The sequence below is a fragment of the Musa acuminata genome, chromosome BXJ1-8, assembly GCF_036884655.1.
Source record: "Musa acuminata AAA Group cultivar baxijiao chromosome BXJ1-8, Cavendish_Baxijiao_AAA, whole genome shotgun sequence".
Classification (NCBI taxonomy): Eukaryota; Viridiplantae; Streptophyta; class Magnoliopsida; order Zingiberales; family Musaceae; genus Musa; species Musa acuminata.
The window spans coordinates 44,575,559-44,593,864 of NC_088334.1; the positions used below are offsets into that span (position 1 = coordinate 44,575,559).

The 18,306-nt window shown below is 36.5% G+C and overlaps 2 protein-coding genes across 2 annotated transcripts in view; one reads left to right on the forward strand and one right to left on the reverse strand.

Annotated features, from left to right (window-relative positions):
• The window catches only part of LOC103995252 (uncharacterized), a 39,543-nt gene that overhangs the window by 980 nt on the left and 20,257 nt on the right, over positions 1-18,306 (forward strand). The window contains exons 3-15 of the mRNA XM_065080043.1: positions 777-854; positions 938-1,018; positions 1,509-1,585; positions 1,670-1,724; positions 1,804-1,852; positions 1,974-2,111; positions 11,475-11,556; positions 13,024-13,102; positions 13,182-13,228; positions 13,353-13,547; positions 14,232-14,307; positions 17,855-17,935; positions 18,040-18,120. Coding sequence (XP_064936115.1) covers positions 777-854; positions 938-1,018; positions 1,509-1,585; positions 1,670-1,724; positions 1,804-1,852; positions 1,974-2,111; positions 11,475-11,556; positions 13,024-13,102; positions 13,182-13,228; positions 13,353-13,547; positions 14,232-14,307; positions 17,855-17,935; positions 18,040-18,120 — 1,119 coding nt within the window. The remainder of the gene's footprint in view (positions 1-776; positions 855-937; positions 1,019-1,508; positions 1,586-1,669; positions 1,725-1,803; positions 1,853-1,973; positions 2,112-11,474; positions 11,557-13,023; positions 13,103-13,181; positions 13,229-13,352; positions 13,548-14,231; positions 14,308-17,854; positions 17,936-18,039; positions 18,121-18,306) is intronic.
• LOC135588096 (uncharacterized) lies at positions 2,757-5,028 on the reverse strand. Its single transcript, XM_065080044.1, has 3 exons — positions 4,631-5,028; positions 4,345-4,551; positions 2,757-4,254 (listed from the first exon to the last, which is right to left on the reverse strand). The coding sequence occupies exons 1-3, from the start codon at positions 4,944-4,946 to the stop codon at positions 3,056-3,058; spliced, it is 1,722 nt and encodes a 573-aa protein (XP_064936116.1). The 5' UTR covers positions 4,947-5,028; the 3' UTR covers positions 2,757-3,055.

Sequence of the window (18,306 nt, forward strand, 5' to 3'; positions counted from 1 at the left end):
TGTGGGTTGCATTTTGGTGCCATGTGGTTGACACATGTCACACATCATCACTAACAATCTGATGTATATGGTCGTTTTGAGAAGGGGAATTGGGAAGGCCCCTTCTCAAATCACAAGAGGGGAATAAATTTTCCATAAAATAGAACTAACTTGATGCACAAGGTGCAAAATATGGGGATTGAACCCCAGACTTTCTATAGGGAGACAAACACTCTACATTCCAAGAGTAGGGATAAGGTAAACGTGTGTATGATCTGTTGCATATATGAGGTCAGTATCATCTTCGACCATATTTTGGTTACTTAATCAAATAGGTTACAGTATTTCGTCCAGTTAAAGCTAACTCCAGAATGGAGGCTATGACATGTTTACCTAGAAGGCTTCTGATTCTTTGAGGGGGCGAATGATATATGCAACTTTAGTAGGATAAATAAAGTATGTTGGAATTATGCTACTGTACACTCGATATTGCCCCTAATATATAAGTAAAGCAGTGCATTAGTTAAATTGATCAGTTTATTCCTTGCACTGGTTCAGTGAAGATTAAAAGAATAGCATAATGCTGGTACCCATGGCTCGTCACCCAATTGAAGTAGGACCAATATGTGCTCTGGTAAATAAAAAAATGAGAATCCATGAGGCTGCATATTGAACTCTTAAGGTCTTATTTCTCTTAAAGTATTTAAGATTCCAAAAATTTCTTTACATCTTGTTTTCCAGATCCCATTTTTCTTTACATCATTAGTGGTTTGCTGAATTTCTTTTCTTTTGCATAGGTGCTACATTTGTGATTATTGTGGCCTCCGTGAATGAATTGCATGAGGTTCTCTATGGAGAGGAGGATGTAGCAAAAGGTTTATATATATGTTTCCCATTGTGGTTCTGAGCTTATTTCGTTTATTTATTATTGCCTTTTCAACTCTTTCATGTTTTGTAGGATTATACAAAGGTTCAGTCATTATCTTTCGATCAACATTGCCTCCAAGTCATACTCAGAAGATCGAGAAGTATCTCACAGGTCCAAAGAAATGAGATCTTGAAAGTTTCATTTATCTAGTGTACAGAATACAGGCAACTTTGGTAGAGCATACTTGACAAAATATCTTCATTTTGATTTATGCTCTGGGTGGCTTCACACTCTAATGTGCATGATGGAACATTTGCCAAGTTCTCTCTAAATCCTAACCTATGAAATATTTTCTAATCTTCAGTGTGCATGAGGTGTTGCTCTGCATGCATCTTGTTCTGTTTGATGTTTTCAAACATTTTATTAGATGTGTATCCTAAATAGACTTTTCTGTGCTTTTTACCAATTGTTGCTGTTATCACGCTGAGGATGTTACTTGATAGTAAATACTTGGGTGAGTTTTTGACTGAAATAAAATTGTAATGGTGATTTTGTAAAGAACTGTGAATTAGAAGGATCATCTTCTACTATAGTTATGATTCTGTTTTTTTTCAAAATTTAAAGATGCTATCTGTGACTAATTAGCTGTTCTTTTGTGCAGAGGAGGTAGGAGATGTGGCTTTTGTTGATGCACACATTTTTCGTGGAGTTTCTGAGGAGATGAATGGAAAAATTATTGTGAGCTATATGCATGGCATTTAATATGTTAAACGCTTTTATCCAATATGTTAAATGAGGTTATTGACATTCAGCTATTTCTAGATTGTTGCATCTGGACGTGGAAGTACAAATGAAAAAATTCAACCTTTCTTCTCAGGTGAAATATATGACTAACATAATTCCTCATTCGTTATCATACGTTTTTCAAGATATCTGACTTTGTGTCACCTGAACAGCTATTAGCAAGAAGGTCTATTTTTGTCATGATGAAATTGGTACTGGAAGGTAAGTGCTTTTCTTGTGGTTTCTTTTTCCAGGGCTTTAATAAGCAAATTCTTCATGTGTATTTTATCTTGTCTTTTTGGTTTAGTTATTGACTGTCTTGTTTATCCACATCCTTTTGTAGTAAGATTTGGGCTGTGAATAGTCTTCTAGAAGGCATTCATCTTGTTGCTTCTGTGGAAGCCATATATCTTGGAGTTAGAGCAGGACTTCATCCAATGGTTCTCTATGACATAATTTCAAATGCTGCTGGAAGTTCATGGTAGTTACACTATATTTAAAGTCATGTTTTTTCTTGTTAAGTAAATTGGTCTTCTTTCACTTTCTGATGTAGTTTTGTGTATCTGGTCTTGCATCCTCTCTTTGGTGCATTGTATACTCTTCCATCATCCCTACTTATACCCTGGGTTCTAAGATATATGTGCTATGCTGCAGGGATACTCTATATTCTGTGTCAACCCATATAGAGTCCACATTTGTGGATGCTGGCATGCTATATGCAGCCAGGTTTATTATTTTCCATTGCTTTTCATTTGTCTCTTCCATGATTGTGCATGTGTTTTCATGGGTTGCAGCTGTGCCTCCAATACCCTTAACTTTACCGCAAAGTACCGATGATGACACATTACAATGTGGTAATTTGGTTATGAACTTAAAAGGAACATTAGAAAGCAGAAGATTCTGATAATTGGACACAGAACTGACCAAGGTGCTTATATTCAAGGCCATTTGAACATGGTTTGCAGAACACATTGTGCCTGCATGCAATGAATGGCACTGCTTGTATTTAAACCAAGGTTCGCCGAACCGTACCGTACCGGCGTTTCGACTCCGGCTCGGTACGGTACGGTACGGCGTACCGAGCGGTATACCGAGGTGTACCGCTCGGTACACTTAATTTCACCGATTTATCCCTTCGAAAATACCTGAAAATTAAAAAAAAAGTTAGGATAGAGTTTTTAAGTTACAAATAAATATAGTAATAGTATAAGTTTAGCAAAATCAATGTAAATTAGATAAAAATAGCATCACATATCTTTTTCGGGCTTTGAGGTAGTCTTGTTCGAGGTTCGTATTTCAGCTCGTTATAGATTGAAATATCTATAGAAAAATCAGTTGAATTGTTAGACTATTTTGTTACAATATAAACTCTAAAATTCAAATGAATTAAATAATCATATATCTAGATATACCTGATTGTTAATTCTACCACCAAAACGAACGACGAGCCTCCACGGGTGGTGGATCGGGGTCCTCGATCCGATACATATCAATATGATACGTTTGTTGGACCCAATCATGAAATTGATCCCGTGACATAGTGTATTGATACACCGTATGCCATTGATGCATCAATGTGGTACTGATCGTAGATTGATCGTCATAAATCATATTTGTCCGAGGCAGCTCTTGAGGCATATATTGGTGTTGTTCTGTATCATGTTGTTGCTCAGAGAAGGATGACCAACTATCACCATACTGTTGTTGCCCATATGATTCTTCATAATACGATGGCTGTGAATACGATGAGTCTCTTTCTGTGTCTATATCATGTATGCTCTGTCGCATTTGTTCATATTCATCCACTGCCTTCCCCTTCCCCTTCTCCTTTCCCTTCCGCGCATAAACTTGACCAGTACCTTGTCGAGTTCCATGATCTGAATCTTGAGTGGCATGTGTAAAATATTGCTCCTCAGTCCATTCACCACCCTCAAGTTGTGCAGACGAGACCAACGACTGCCCGGTATCACCGCCATCATCTGTTGAGGCACTGCTGTCCGTGTTGCTGTCATGTCTCTGGACCGAACGAGAAAGAGAATGTGATTGTGAAGGTGTCTCGTCGCCCGACTCGATTCTTTCCAACGATGCAACTGATGCTATTGCCTTCCCCTTTGCCTTTGCACGTTGGGCGGACGAGTGTGACCGTTGGGTATCGGTAGTTCCTCGAGCAGTTTGACTCATACCATGTTGTAATCGAGGGGGATTTTCTACCCGTTGGGGTTGTGCTTCTTCTTCTTCTATTGCCTCGGTGATAAAACGTGAAGGACGCTGAGGATCTCCCGCCTCATCAAGTAGAGGATCCTCTTGGTTCTCTGCTGCTTCAACCCAATCTAACATTGGCTCTGAATCTTCGTTGTAGAATTGGAGGTCAATAGGATCAATATCTGGTTCCTCTGGCTCCTTATCCAACTCAGCACATCGCAATTTTAGCCGCATATTATAATGGACATATACTAGTTTCTCTAACCGTCTGTAGGAGAGTCTGTTGCGGACTTTCGTATGAATCAACGCAAACGTTGACCAATTACGTTCGCAACCACTAGATGTTGTTGTCTGTGAAAGTACACGAACGGCAACCTTCCTTAAATGTGGTGCATCGCCTCCAAATTGTAACCACCACTCGACTGCAAAAAGATATAAATAAGATTTTATTAGCATAACAAATAATTAACATTAAATATAATTGATAATCAATATGCATAACTTTTCCTCACCAGGATCCATAGTGTAACGGCATGATATAGCTACAACGTCGGAGAATGAACCAACTGTTTCTCGAAATAATCGACCCTCCATAAGAGCATCGGCTGCCTCGGTAGTGTTTGGCAAGAGTCGATATATAACATTTCGTAGTGTCGTTAGGAAATTATTTTGCGTTCCGAGAGTATATCGATATTGAATTGTCGGGTTTAGATAATACGCTGCAAAACATAATTTTGTCAGTATGATAATTTATTATCTAAATAATAATAAATTAAGTATTTTTGAATATGAATTTACCTGCATTATGGATATCTTGATCCATATGAACTTCGGTCCGACGATCAATGATTCGTACGTATTGGTCGGCCTTAAAATCATCTTTGAATGCTTTCCTGACCTCCTCTCTTGCTGAAATCAGCATATATTTAAGATACGGCATTTGTGGACGCTTGTCCATATCGACCTTACGGAGGACAATATAAAGTGGTTCCACACCTTTTATGATTTCTGCTATAGTCTCCCAAAATCTAGATGAAAGAATGGCCTTTTCTATCTTCTTTCCATCACTCAATTTCGAATATCTGGATTCAGACCACTCTTGTGAGCTAGCCATTGCCTTCAAGCCATGTCTTTTTTGCTGTAATGATTTTAATGCAATAAAATTTGTAGCAAACCGAGTAATTCCAGGTCGAAGTATCTCACCATTTACATACTTTTGCATTAATGCGTGGACCCAATGATGATTATATATAAACTTTGTAATTGATTGTGCTCGAGCTACACATTTCTTAACCGTATCCAACTCACCAATATCCTTTAGCATTAGATCTATGCAATGAGCTGCACATGGAGTCCAAAACAAAGTTTTTCTTTTTTCCATCAATTGCAAACCGGCTTTTTTGAAATTCGCTCCATTGTCGGTTATTATTTGGACAACATACTGTGGTCCAATCTCCTCTACCATAGTGTCCATCAAGCTCTCAATGTAGTTTGCATCTTGGATCTTTTCAGAAACATTAACGGACTTATGAAACACCACTCTTCTATTGCAATAAACAAGAAAGTTGATGATACTCATTCTTGTTGGTCCTGTCCAACTGTCACACATCAATGTCACCCCATATTCATCCCATTGCCTCTTGAAGGATTTGATCCAATCCTTTAGTTCTGCCACCTCCTCATCTAAGTACACGCCGTGAATCTCCTTCGGTGTTGGAGGTTGGATCCCCGTGCCAGACTTTTGAATAGAGGAGATCATGCTCTGATAATATGGACCTTGGGCTGTGTTGGCTGGAATCCTATGAAAGTTGAACCATTTTGAGATTGCCTTCCCAATATCCCGTTTTTTTTCTTTTGTATATGCATCGTCAATCCGTGTCTGTTTCGCTGTTTGTGGGGGATAGGCTTGCGGATCAATATCAACAATATCTGGTGCGGACCTCCTGCCAAGACCTCTCATAAAACCACGGAGTCCACCATACCTCATGCTACTAGTTCGGCCTAACTGAGAAGGAGCAGTTGGTTGCCTCATGCTGGTTGACCTCTGGATTCCACTACCACTACCATGCTCTAATTGTGAGTCAGGTCGTCGATGCCTCATTGCTTCATCGACCGTATGCTGATGCTCCAATGATGCACGAATCCCAGCTGTGAGATCCGGGTCGACTTCATCGCCGCAACCCTCATACTGATCATAAACTGGTTCCTGTGTAGCCCTATGATATTCTTCCTCAACTCTTGCCTTCTTTTTTAATGCATCTTCCTTTGCTTGTTTCATCTTGCTTTGAAATAATTTACGGATCTCCGTTGGAACCTTCTTGCATTTTGCAACGTCAGGATACCCACCAGCCAAATGCATTTTTACTCGAGTTATTCCTCCACCTTTACCAATGTAGTCACAATAAATATATTGCCAATGATGACGGTTTCCATCTAGCTTTCGGGCATGAACCCATGCATCATCGTGTGACTGTTCCTTTGGTGCCATGATCCTATCAAATTTAAATCAAATAAACTATAAAGTATAAACATATTAAATTGACCAAATATCGATCATAAATCACTAATCACAATATTAAGTAATTTTATTAAAACATAACTAATCATATTTTATTATCATAAATATGTTACGTGCATAAAAGAAGTATTAAAATCATTAGATACACTAATTATGTGATTAATATAGTTAATTTTACACTAATTATTTCTCTTTCAACATTATAAACATGGCAAATACTCTAATAGATATTAAAGATATTGGATTCACATAAAATCGAATAAATTTTGATTAAATCATCGTAAAAATAACTAATTACAGTATTAAATAACTTTAATAAAACATAATTAAACTTATTTTACCATCATATATATGTTAAACACATAAAAGAAACATTAAATATGTAATTTTAATCCAATATGATTCAAAATTCAAATTATGATAAACTTATCATTTATCTACACTAATCATTTACTTCTCTTTCACCACTATAAACATGACAAATACCCTAATAGGTATTAAAGACATTAAATTGATATAAAATCAAATAAATTTCGATTAAATCATCATTAAAATAACTAATCGCAGCATTAAATAACTTAATTACTCTCTAATTAAAGAAAACGAATACATACCTCTTGATTAGAAAGTTCTTCCTCTTAATCTTCCCAAATTTACCTCGATTGAATTCACAAATCGTTGTTTTATAGAGTTTATGAGAGAAAAGAAATGTTTGAGAGAGAGTTTAAGAGAGTATAATGAAATAGGGGAGAGAAGATTAGTTTAAATAGGAGGAGAAAGGGCTCCAACGGTCAATTTGACCGTTGGAGCACTGTAGCACTGCTACAGTGTGGTAACGGTCGATTTCGACCGTTACTGAGTGGTACCGGTCGATTTCGACCGTTACCGAGTGGTATCGGGCGGTAACGGTCGAAATCGACCGTTACCGAATGGTACCGGGCGGTAACGGTCGAAATTTCGACCGTTACCGCCTGATATATACTTTTTTTGGTGTACCGCCCGGTAGAGGGCGGTCCGCGTACCGGTCGCCTCTCGGACCGGTACGTACCGCCCGTACCGGGCGGTACACATCGGTATGGCGAACCTTGATTTAAACACCTTAATCGGACACGTGTGATCAACTATCCTATTTAGTAATGTACTGTTTCTGCTTAATAGTGTTGTTAATTTTGTTGCTATGGAAGTTACTGCTTGTTGAATTTAAGAGAACAATTACCTGATAGGCAGATATGCTAAAATGATGAACATACACAAAGTATGACTGAGTTTTTCTTGGTATGTTCTGTCTGTTTCCATGATGACATATTAGTAACCTAATATTTAACCTAAACCATGGATGCTGACTGGCTTGTGTTATGCAGAGAAGGCATAGGGCATTGCATGTGCTATGCTAACATGTAAAAAATTGGTGGCTTATCCCTAATTTTATGGCTTATCAGTGAAATCTGTGTAGTTTTGGAGGTCAATTAAGTTTGTTGTAAGCAATCAATTATTTTTTGATAAAGTCTTACAGGTCCTAGAAGATCTAAGAATCCTAGTTTAAAGGGTATTATGTCAGTCGATCTAATCTGCAAGGGGTATTTGCCTTTAAAGGGGATCATTTTGTGCTAGGTGCTATAGTTCATCATCATATGACATTTGAGTAATTGAAAACAATATTTCTTGGTGTTAATTTAAGTAGTTCAATGTCATGACTAGATGACAAATTTGTTTGGTGTATAAAACTAGATGGGTGAATTTCTAAAAGCTTGTGCTAAACCATTTTGAGTGATACATGCTTAAGAGCCTCTTCAATCAGGTTATTTGGATATTAGGTAACAATTGGTTGGGGATCTATCCTACCTAAAAGGTTCATTGGTGCACCTAGTAAGAATGACTACTTGTGAACCATGCAACTGGCTTGTCATAGTGTGGAGCCACCATTGTGGTGCTATCAGTTACACGTGTCACCAACTAGGGAATAATTTTAGACTAGTTTGACGAGGACACTAAGCATTTGAAAAAGGAGATTGTAGTGGCCCAAATACTTGGTTCGATAGCCTATCGACATGTGAATCAAGGTAAACCAGGTGGTTTGCCTGGTATAAGGCATGTATGACTTACTAGAAAGTTTGTACTACCCATCAGGCCTTATATAGGGACTTTACTAAGTATAGGTCTTGTATCGAGTAGCAACTTGTTTTTATGTTTTAGTTTTTTTCTTCCTTTTTTCTGAAATTCATTACGTATTAGCAAACATGGTCCAAGCCAAGGATTGAAATTTTATGTCGTACCAGAGTTTCGAGATTCACTCGGTACGATACTGTATATCGAGCAGTATATTTCGGTATACCGCTCGGTATATATATATATATATATATATATATATATATATATATATATATATATATATATATATATATATAATCGTTTTTGCCGACATCGCCTCTTTTCTCCCCGTACGGATGAGAAGTCGTTGACGGGTGAGAAGAGGGAGAGCGGTGCCGACTCCAGGTTCTCCTCTTCTTCTCCCTTTTCTTTCTTCCCTTGGTTAATACTACTCTTCTCCTCTTCTTTCTTCTCCCTTGGTCACTGCCTGGGGCGGAAACAACCCCAATCACCTATATATATATATATATATATATAAAGGATTCTTCTCCCCACGATCCCAAGGATTCTTCTCCCCGCACGGATGAGGAGAAGTCGTCGACAGATGAGGAAGGAGAACAACGTCGACTCCAGGTTCTCTTGTTCTCCCTTTTCTTTCTTACCTTGGTTAATACCACTCTTCTCCTCTTCTTTCTTCTCCCTCGGTCACTGCCCGGGGTGGAAACAACCCCAATCGACGGTACCGCCTGAGGTGGAAACAACCCTGATCGACAGTACCGTCCGGTATGAGCAGTATCATTCGAAATTAAAAACCTTGGTCCAAGCTAGCTCGGACTGTACAAGTTCGAAAGCCCAATTAAAAACCATAGTTGGGACTATTATTAGTAGCTTAAGCATATTCGTTGACATAATTAAGACCAAGGTTCGCCATGCTGCCCGAAATGGTGTAGTACGGGCAGTACGTATTATTCCTACAGGGAATCGACACACAGACCACCTTATACCGAGTGGTCTATTGTTGGGTACCCATATCGCCTGATATGGGGTATGTACTAGGCAGAATGATCGAAATCCGATTGTTACTAACCTGCATCGGGTGGTAATGGTTGGATTTCAATCGATACCGAATAAGGGCTAAGATTGCCCTGTTTTAAGCGGTCTATCCGATCATTTGAACCAAAGGAAAGGATTTTTAAACCTTTCCTCCCCTTCTCTCACTCTTTCAAACTCTTTTACTTTCTCAAACTCTTTCTCACTCACATCTGGGCTTGCGACAATGAGGAGTCGCCACAACGATTAAGGAATAGTGGCACATATCTCTCAAAGTTCCACACCCAATTTTGTGACTATTAGGTGTCTATGGTTCCTCGAGTAGTCTGACTCGATGTTGTTCAGCTTTGGCAGCCACGTTCTGACCGAGGGGATCTTTCTTTTGCTAGAGATGTTGTCCTCTTCACACCAGTGAAAGAGAACAAGAAGTGAGCCACAAAGCTACTCCTCAAAGCCAGAATGTGCTACAAAACTGCTCCTCAGAGCTAAAAAAAAAAACGTGTCACTATTCCTTCCTAATTTAAAATATTTTTGATGAAATTATACTAGATTTATATTTAGTTCCAACTTAACCCTAATCTAAGTTTTTTTTTTTTCTATTTTTAAGGTAATTTCGGATGGTTTTTTTATTTTTTTTCTGGCTGTCAGCAAGCACCATCGTGCTGGCACTCAACACACCAGCACGGGGCGGCATGTGCCATGTTGGCCAGCGGCCGACACACTGGCTCGAACTGGTAAGTTGAAGCTTGATTAAGACTAATTTAGTTCTCAAGTTTTCCTTTATCTTCTGCCATTTTCTTGTAATTTTTTGTTTCTTACTCCTTTCCTGAACCATTTAAATGCTGCTTCAATGTACTGCAAAGGATATCTTGCACTCTATATATTGGACTACCTCTCGGTTCATGCCATTTAGGAAAGATGGTACATGGAAAGGGAGCTTCAGTTGAAACACTACTTTTGTGGTTGCCTACCATTACACTTGTAGGCTATTGAAGAGGCCGCATATGATATATAATTAATTTTTTTTCTTGGTACGCTGATGAAAATCTGTATTTTCCTTTTTTTTTTTTGAAAAATTAGTTTCAGATTGGCTTGATCTAATTAGGGATGTGTATTCTCTAAAGGAATCGATCCAATTGACAACTAGAACCAAAGTGATACATTTGATTTCATTTGGTTCTTTCTCTATTGTGATATATTTATATTAAAGAGCTGAAAAAAATGAGAAAAATAACTAAAAATTGAAGTCCATTTCAGTTGGGAACAACCATCTCAAATTTATTAAACTAATTACTATATGCTTATATATATGAAAACAATAAAATTCATTCTTACATATAGTTCGTAACCATGTTCTTAAATGATAAAAGGAATGTCAATGGCGGGTTAAGATCCATATTGCTGACCCCAAATAGGTTGTGACTTTACAGCTTGTTGTTGTTTTAAACAGTATACATAAAAGCATAATCAAAATGCATTTTCTCGATATGAAATACAATATTCTTTTTGTAATTTACTGTTATAAATATTATAGTATCTCTAAATTATAATTTTGAAACCACACATAAATATTATAGTATTTACTGGAGTTGGACATGCCTAAAATAGTACGCCTAGGGAAAATGAGATTTTAGAGTGTGTTTTTTTTTAAATATATACACAGTTGGAAATGAAGCATTTGATGCAGAATTTAAGATATCATCTATATATTCTTATGTAACAATAACTTTTGATAAGTAGGGTTACTAACTACAAATTACAAAGCACTAATTAGGTGTCTCTTATCACTAATATGGTTTTTAGCTTAAATAATAATGTTTTAGGCTTATACTGCAATAATGTTTTTTCACTATACTGCATTGAGACTAAGATTTATAAATTGTCATGGCCGAGCAACTTGTAATATAATACTATAATAATTTTAGTATTTTACATTTCATCTATGCCAATCTGCAGTAATTTCATTAGTGGATTTTGTGTTTGCAGGATCTTTGTAGATATAATCCCCAAATTGTTGAGTGCTGACCAATTACTCACATATTATTTGAATAATTTGGTGAAAGATACTGTGAGGATCTCAACCTGTTTACTGTCTCTTTTTGCGTCATATTTTATTTTAACTCTCACTAGTTATTTGGAGTTTTTCTAAAAAATTAAGATATCAAATCTGTACTGCCGAATAGATAACACTCAAATGTGTAATGAAATCATAGTTATTTGTGTGCATAAGCGATAATATAGGCATAAACTTTTGCTTCTTGGAATTATTATGTATTCCTATGAATTTATGATTGCGAGGCCCTTATCTGGCTTGTATAGTTTTTTATTTGTCTAGTTGATATCTGACTAACTAAAGGTATCGATGTGCTTGTGTAAATTATTGCAAGGAACATGCCATGACACTAAGTAATGCCATTTAGCATGGCTGTTCAAACCACGCTAGTTAACATGGTTGTTGCAGTCGAATGGTAGTGATGCAAATTTTCCATTTTCCATTTGACAAATAATAAAGCTGTGGCCTTGCTGGCTTGTGGCTATGATTTTGAAGTATCAAGCATGCTAATTCTAACATAGCTTGATAAAATGGGCAAATCTAGGGCATGAGGCTACTACCTATCTGGGATGTTTTTGAATTACTCCATGATGTTTCTGAGTGATTTGTGCTTTGCATTTACATATAACAACCTTGGGTTTACTGCTAAAGAATCTGTGTGTCTTCACAGTGACTACTTGTGAAAGAGGAAAAAGCCAAGCAGTAAAAATAAGTGTGTATATCATACTTTATCTCAATTGAAGAGAATGATGTAGCTTGGATATTCTGATTATAAATATGGATTTAAACTCACTAAAGTTGAAGATGAATTAAATTTGACACTTTAGACATAGTTTTATTTGGGAGGTTGTCGTAAGAATGAGACTTCTGACTTTTGATGTATGCATTAATAAAATAATATGGCAGCAATGGATTACAAAATAATTATAATTTCAAGTTTTGAGACATTGTCATGTCAAATCATGTTGTAAGAAACTAAGAATACTATTTGTTTCTCAAACCCAAAAGTGATTGCCGTATGGAACTAACTTCCATTTTTTTGTCATTTTTTATTGGAAGGAATTTGAATTATGTAATTTTATTTATTTTTTAGGGTTCTTTTTTGCAAAATATTGTAAAGTAACTGTATCTGCAGATAGAAGAATTCTTGTTAATTATTAGGGTAATGATCATTTATAGCCTAATGCTAGGGATACAGCTTACCTTATTCTTGATTTTTCTTTTTTTTGCATATTCATGTTTCATTTGATTTGAACTCCATATCAATCTTTTGTTGTTGGGATAGAAGATTCAAAAATAACATTAAGATGCTTTATGTGGTTTGAACTCTGTAATATATTGTCTAATGATTGTAAAACCTCTAAAATGGAAATTTTGATATTGGTGTTTTCATTTTTTGTCTGCTATCTTCATGTTTACCATGATAGACAGTGACCTGTATGGTTTGGGTTAATTTGTTCTTATTCTTTGAAATAAATATAGGGTCTTGTGATGGGCATGGCGAAATCCGTTACCTTTCCTCTTCCATTACTATCTATGGCGCATCAACACTTAATACATGGTATTAAAGGAAGTAACAGTATTTTCTTAGTGCCTCATGTACACTGACTCTTGCTTTCTTTGCCATGAATTATATATAGGCTCTTCATGTAAAAATGGAGATGATGCTTCTGCTGCACCATTGAAGGTCATTCTATTCTTTGTGTTCAATCGATAAACTGTTTAAGTTTAGCTCAAGGGTTTTTTGCATGTGATGCTCATAACTTATTGTTCATCTGATTCTATAAAGCTCAAATTCTATTCTTGCTCAGACATGGGAACAAATATATGGAGTAGATATCCAGGATGCAGCTAACAAGAAGTCCTATATCCCAGGGCAACTCGCTGATGAACTTGTTCCAAAATCAAAGGCAGTGAATAAAATTGGTTTTATAGGCCTTGGAGCAATGGGATTCGGTATGGCGGCCCATTTGTTAAGATCAAACTTTCATGTTATTGCCTATGATGTAAGGATTCTATTGATTTTGAACATTTAACATTTTATTAATAATTAGTTTATTCCTATGTTTTGAGCAAATTTTTCATGCTGCTAGAACTTCAAGTATGTACATCTGAATTGGTTGTTTCTGAATCAGAGTACATCGTTTTAATTATATTTCCTGGTAAATGATATTTGTTCCATATAATGAGATGTCTCTCTAGAAGTGGGAGTGAAACTTTCATATTGTGTATTGTCTTATCCTTTGTGTTTTTCTGGATGAAGGTAATGTGATAGCAAATTTTAGATTTTTTTTGGCAACGCCAAAGTTCTTATTCACATAGCTAGATTGGTGTTTCGGACTATTGAAAATCGATCATGATATGAATGTACCACAAATAGACAATTGGCTGTTCTTTTTTGTGAGTTTTCTGAATGTTTTGTGCTATACTCATGATATAGTTACTAATACTTTTGTAAATAAAAGAAGACATGCAAAAGGTTCACATTGTACTATCTGCTAGCTTATACATCGTTGGTTATGCTCATTTAAAGTGATTCATTTTACTGTCTCTCTGTGTGGACAATGCAGATCAGCTGCCAGACGTAAATCCATGAATGTTCTTGCAACTCAATAAGTTTTCATCATTTGTATAAGCTATCCTCATAGATCTTTCTAATAATTGGTTTTAATTTTCTGTTTGTAAATTAGGTATACAAGCCAACATTATCCCGGTTTGCAGAATTAGGTGGCACCACTGGTGATTCTCCATTGGAAGTATCAAAGGGTATTTTTGATATCTGCATCATATGCAAATCCAGTATTGGAATGTATAGATTGCCTAGATCTTGGATGCCTTTTATTACATTGTTGTCTTAATTTTCTATGTTCAGCTGTCTTTGAGAGAATCAATTTCCTAGACTTTTTTGAGCCTATAATTTCCAATAATATCAATTATGTTTAGTTGTTCAATTGCAAAGGATTCTCTCACCAAAAAAAAAGAAAAGAAAAAATCTTACATATTAAATGTTGTGTTTCAACTTTCAAGTTGCTATGCTGTAGTTCAACTCCAATATTTAATTGTTTAGTTGTTCAACTCCAATAATATCAATTATGTTTAGTTGTTTAATTGCAAGGATTCTCTCACCAAAAAGAATTCTTACATCTTAAGTGTTGTTTTTCAAGTTGCTTTGCCGTAGTTCAACTCCAACATTTAATTTTTGACACAACCCTCTGGATCTTGCAAATTTGCTAATCTATTTTTTACCTTATACTCTTTTGGAATTGGAGCTACGAGTTACTAGAATTCATTTGGTCAGCCAAAACGATATTTGTGTGGTTTTGCGAACATTGATTACTTTTATGAACTGAGGCTTAGTTTGGTGAAACTTCTTCAACATTTATACTATTCATGCCATGTTCTATTTTTCAGTTAGATTGGTACATACCATGCAATACAAATCGATCCGATGGCGTGTCGGGTTGGCGACATGGATATGGCATGTGTCTCCAAAATATCGTGTACCAATGATTGAAATACCGTACCGTACCGGTGTTTCGAGCGTAGCTCGGTACAATACTGTATCGTGTACCAATCTGCTACTGAGCTCCTGAGGCATATATTAGTGAATATCAGAGCTTCTACTTTCACTACTTTCACTACTGCTCTGTATCATACTGTTGCTCAGAGAAGGATGACCAACTATCACCATACTGTTGTTGCATGTATGATTCTCCATAATACGATGACTGTGAATACGATGAGCTTCTTTCTGTGTCTCCATCATGTAGGCTCCGTCGCATCTACTCATATTCATCCACTGTCTTCCCCTTCCTTCATAAATTTAACCAGTACCTTGTTGAGTTTCATGATCTGAATCTTAGGTGACATGTGTAAAATATTGCTCCTTGGTCCATGCACCACCCTCAAGTTGTGTAGACGAGACCAATGACTGCCCAACATCGTTGCCATCATCCGTCGAGGCATTGCTGTCCGTGTCGCTGTCATGTGTTTGGACTGAGCGAGTTGTTGAATGTGATTGTGAAGGTGTCTCGTCCCCCGGCTCGATTCTTTCCAACAATGCGATTGATGCTACTGTCTTCCCCTTTGCTTTTGCGCATTGGGCGGACGACTGTGACTGTTGGGTGTCTGTAGTTCCTCGAGCAGTTTGACTTAATGTTATTTTACTCCTGTCACGTTGTGATCGAGGGAGATTTTCTAATCATACTATTAAAGATCTTAATTACTCTCAAATTAAAGAAAGAGAATGCATACATCTTGATTAGAAAGTTCTTCCTCTTAATCTTTCTAAATTAGCCTCAATTCAATTCACAAATCGTTGTTATCTAGAGTTTAAAAGAGTATAAATGTGAGAAAAAAAGAGTTTGAGATAGTTTAAGAGAGTATGGAAATGAAATAAAGTGAAATAGGGGAGAAGAACAGTTTAAAAACCTATGATAAAGGGCTCCAACAGTCAATTTGACCGTTGGAACACTGTTACCAAGCTGTAATGGTCGAAATCGATCATTACCGAGCTGTGTCAGGCAGTAACGATCGAAATTTGATATAACCCCGTATCGTTCGATACGGGGCGCTTTTAAGCAATTCCACCCGGTAGCGGGTTGTCCGTGCATCGGTATGCTGTCGGATCGGTATGTTTTGCCCGTACCAGGCGGTATTATTCGAAACTGTATACCTTGCTATGTACATTCAAATCTTAAAAAAAGTTACGTGGTGCTGGTGCGTGCTAGCATCTTCGTGTCTCAAGTATGCTGGGATATGATGATGAGCCCTATGCTCAAAAGTCAAAACATCAAACCATGATCCATGCACCAGTTTTGAGCAAAATAGGAAGGGATCTATAGCCAGCATAAGTCTAACTATAAGTCCTGTCATAGTCTTCGCTTTTTGGTTTAGACTTTAGAGACGTAAAATCTGAGAAGTAGAATTGGTGTTTACGTGATCCAGCAGGTAATTTAAAATTTTAAATTAAATAAACCTGTCTTCTAGCTTCTTTATGGGAGAAATATAGCACGCTACCTTCATTTGAGAACTAGGTTGTATTCTCAAATCAAGTTGCATAGCTCTTTCCCGGTGGTTGTGCTTTGCAAATAACAATAGAACACAAACCTTTCTAAATCAATGTATTCTAGCTTGTTTTCCTCAAGTGTTCCTTCATTTCTCTGGATGTAGTAATCACCATATACATACCAGATCTGCAAATCATTCATCCATCTTAACAAAATAGCCTTTTGGGTAAGCAAATACAAAATTCTTGTTCCCTGAATGAGATATTTTGGCCAAAATGTTTGATTTGGTCTTAAATCATTACCAAGAGAATATTTTCTTTCACTCCTACATACATGAGAAATATAATACTATCTTCATGCAAGTTTTTTGCATTTAGAGACATCTTGGCCAAATTTTCTAATTTAACTAGTTTCATAAGATATGCTCATTGGGATTAGAAAACAGGTTACAATAAATATTAGTTGATAATAGTTCATTCGACTTGGAGTTAATAGTATCTCAACTTTCTCTGCTTTGTTAAAATGCAAAGAAAGGTGGTTAATAAAACACATTTATAGAGCATGACAGGAGGTTTGCATTATTCATATAGTCTTGGAATATTTTAACTGAAGTGATGTATGGTGCTGAATCATGTCATGTTTGCCACAATTTAATCATTCCATTTTCAAGAAAGGATAAAAATATCTACTTTAAGCAAGGTCTGTCATACCGAAGCGTACCGCTCGTACCGGGCGGTACGTATCGATCCGACAGGTTATCGGTACGCGGATCGCCCGGTACCGCTACAGTGCTACAATATAAAAAAAGTATAAAATTATTCGGTACACCAGGGTGTACCGCTCAGTATGCCCTGATATTCTGCCCAGTATACCGGTACCATACCGTACCGAGCCCGGGTCGAAACGCCGGTACGGTATGGTACGGCGAACCTTGACTCTAAATATCAATCATAGAGTCTTATGGACTTGTTATTTTATTGGTCATCAGATACATATGTAAGAGATAAAACTCATAGAGTAAATTGTTTGTTTTAGAATTTTATAAGTTGATAACTTGGCATAACAACTGGTGCAATAGGTGTCTTTACTGAGAAAACTGAAAACAATTCTTCTGGTCAGAAATTGAATGTTCTAAATATTTCTGGAAGTCTTTGTTCCCATTGAATCATTTATATCCACATAACTCATAACTCACAAGTAATTTGTCTGTTGTCATATAAGGTGGCATGTTCCTTGTCTTTTTTTGGATAGTACAATTATAGTACTAGAAAGCTTTATTTATTTGATTACCTTGTATGTCTCAGATGTAGAAGTGCTTATAATCATGGTTGCTAATGAATCACAAGCTGAAAATGTATTGTATGGAAATGATGGTTCTCTTTCAGGTAATTCCTGTTGGCAAAGAAGTATAACTTATACTAGAACAAAGATCATTTATTTCACATGTGAATGGAGCTTTTGGAGATTATTAATTATGTTTTATTTTCAGCACTTCCTTCTGGAGCAACCATTATTGTTTCTTCGACGGTCTCCCCTGGGTTCCTGATTGGTCTTGAACAACGCTTAAAAGGTGGGCCTTATTAGAGATGTCTTATTAAATTGTGACAGAAGTAAGAAAAAGAATGAAGATATGTCTATTTATGCACTTTTTATAATCTAATCAATGTATTTTGTGGCTCAAACTGATGGACTTTTATTTACAACTTACAGTTCGTAAATCTTCTGAAAGTTTAAATTGTTTCAGTTTCAAGTTAAA

What these genes read in the sequence shown, in the direction of transcription:
- LOC135588096 (XM_065080044.1), bottom strand. Translation starts at nt 4,946, where the DNA reads ATGGCTAGCTCACAAGAGTGGTCTGAATCCAGATATTCGAAATTGAGT. An exon ending in TCAAGATATCCATAATGCAG is followed by an intron (nt 4,552 to 4,630) that starts GTAAATTCATAT and finishes TATGTTTTGCAG; the next exon opens with CGTATTATCTAAACCCGACA. An exon ending in CCGTTACACTATGGATCCTG is followed by an intron (nt 4,255 to 4,344) that starts GTGAGGAAAAGT and finishes ATCTTTTTGCAG; the next exon opens with TCGAGTGGTGGTTACAATTT.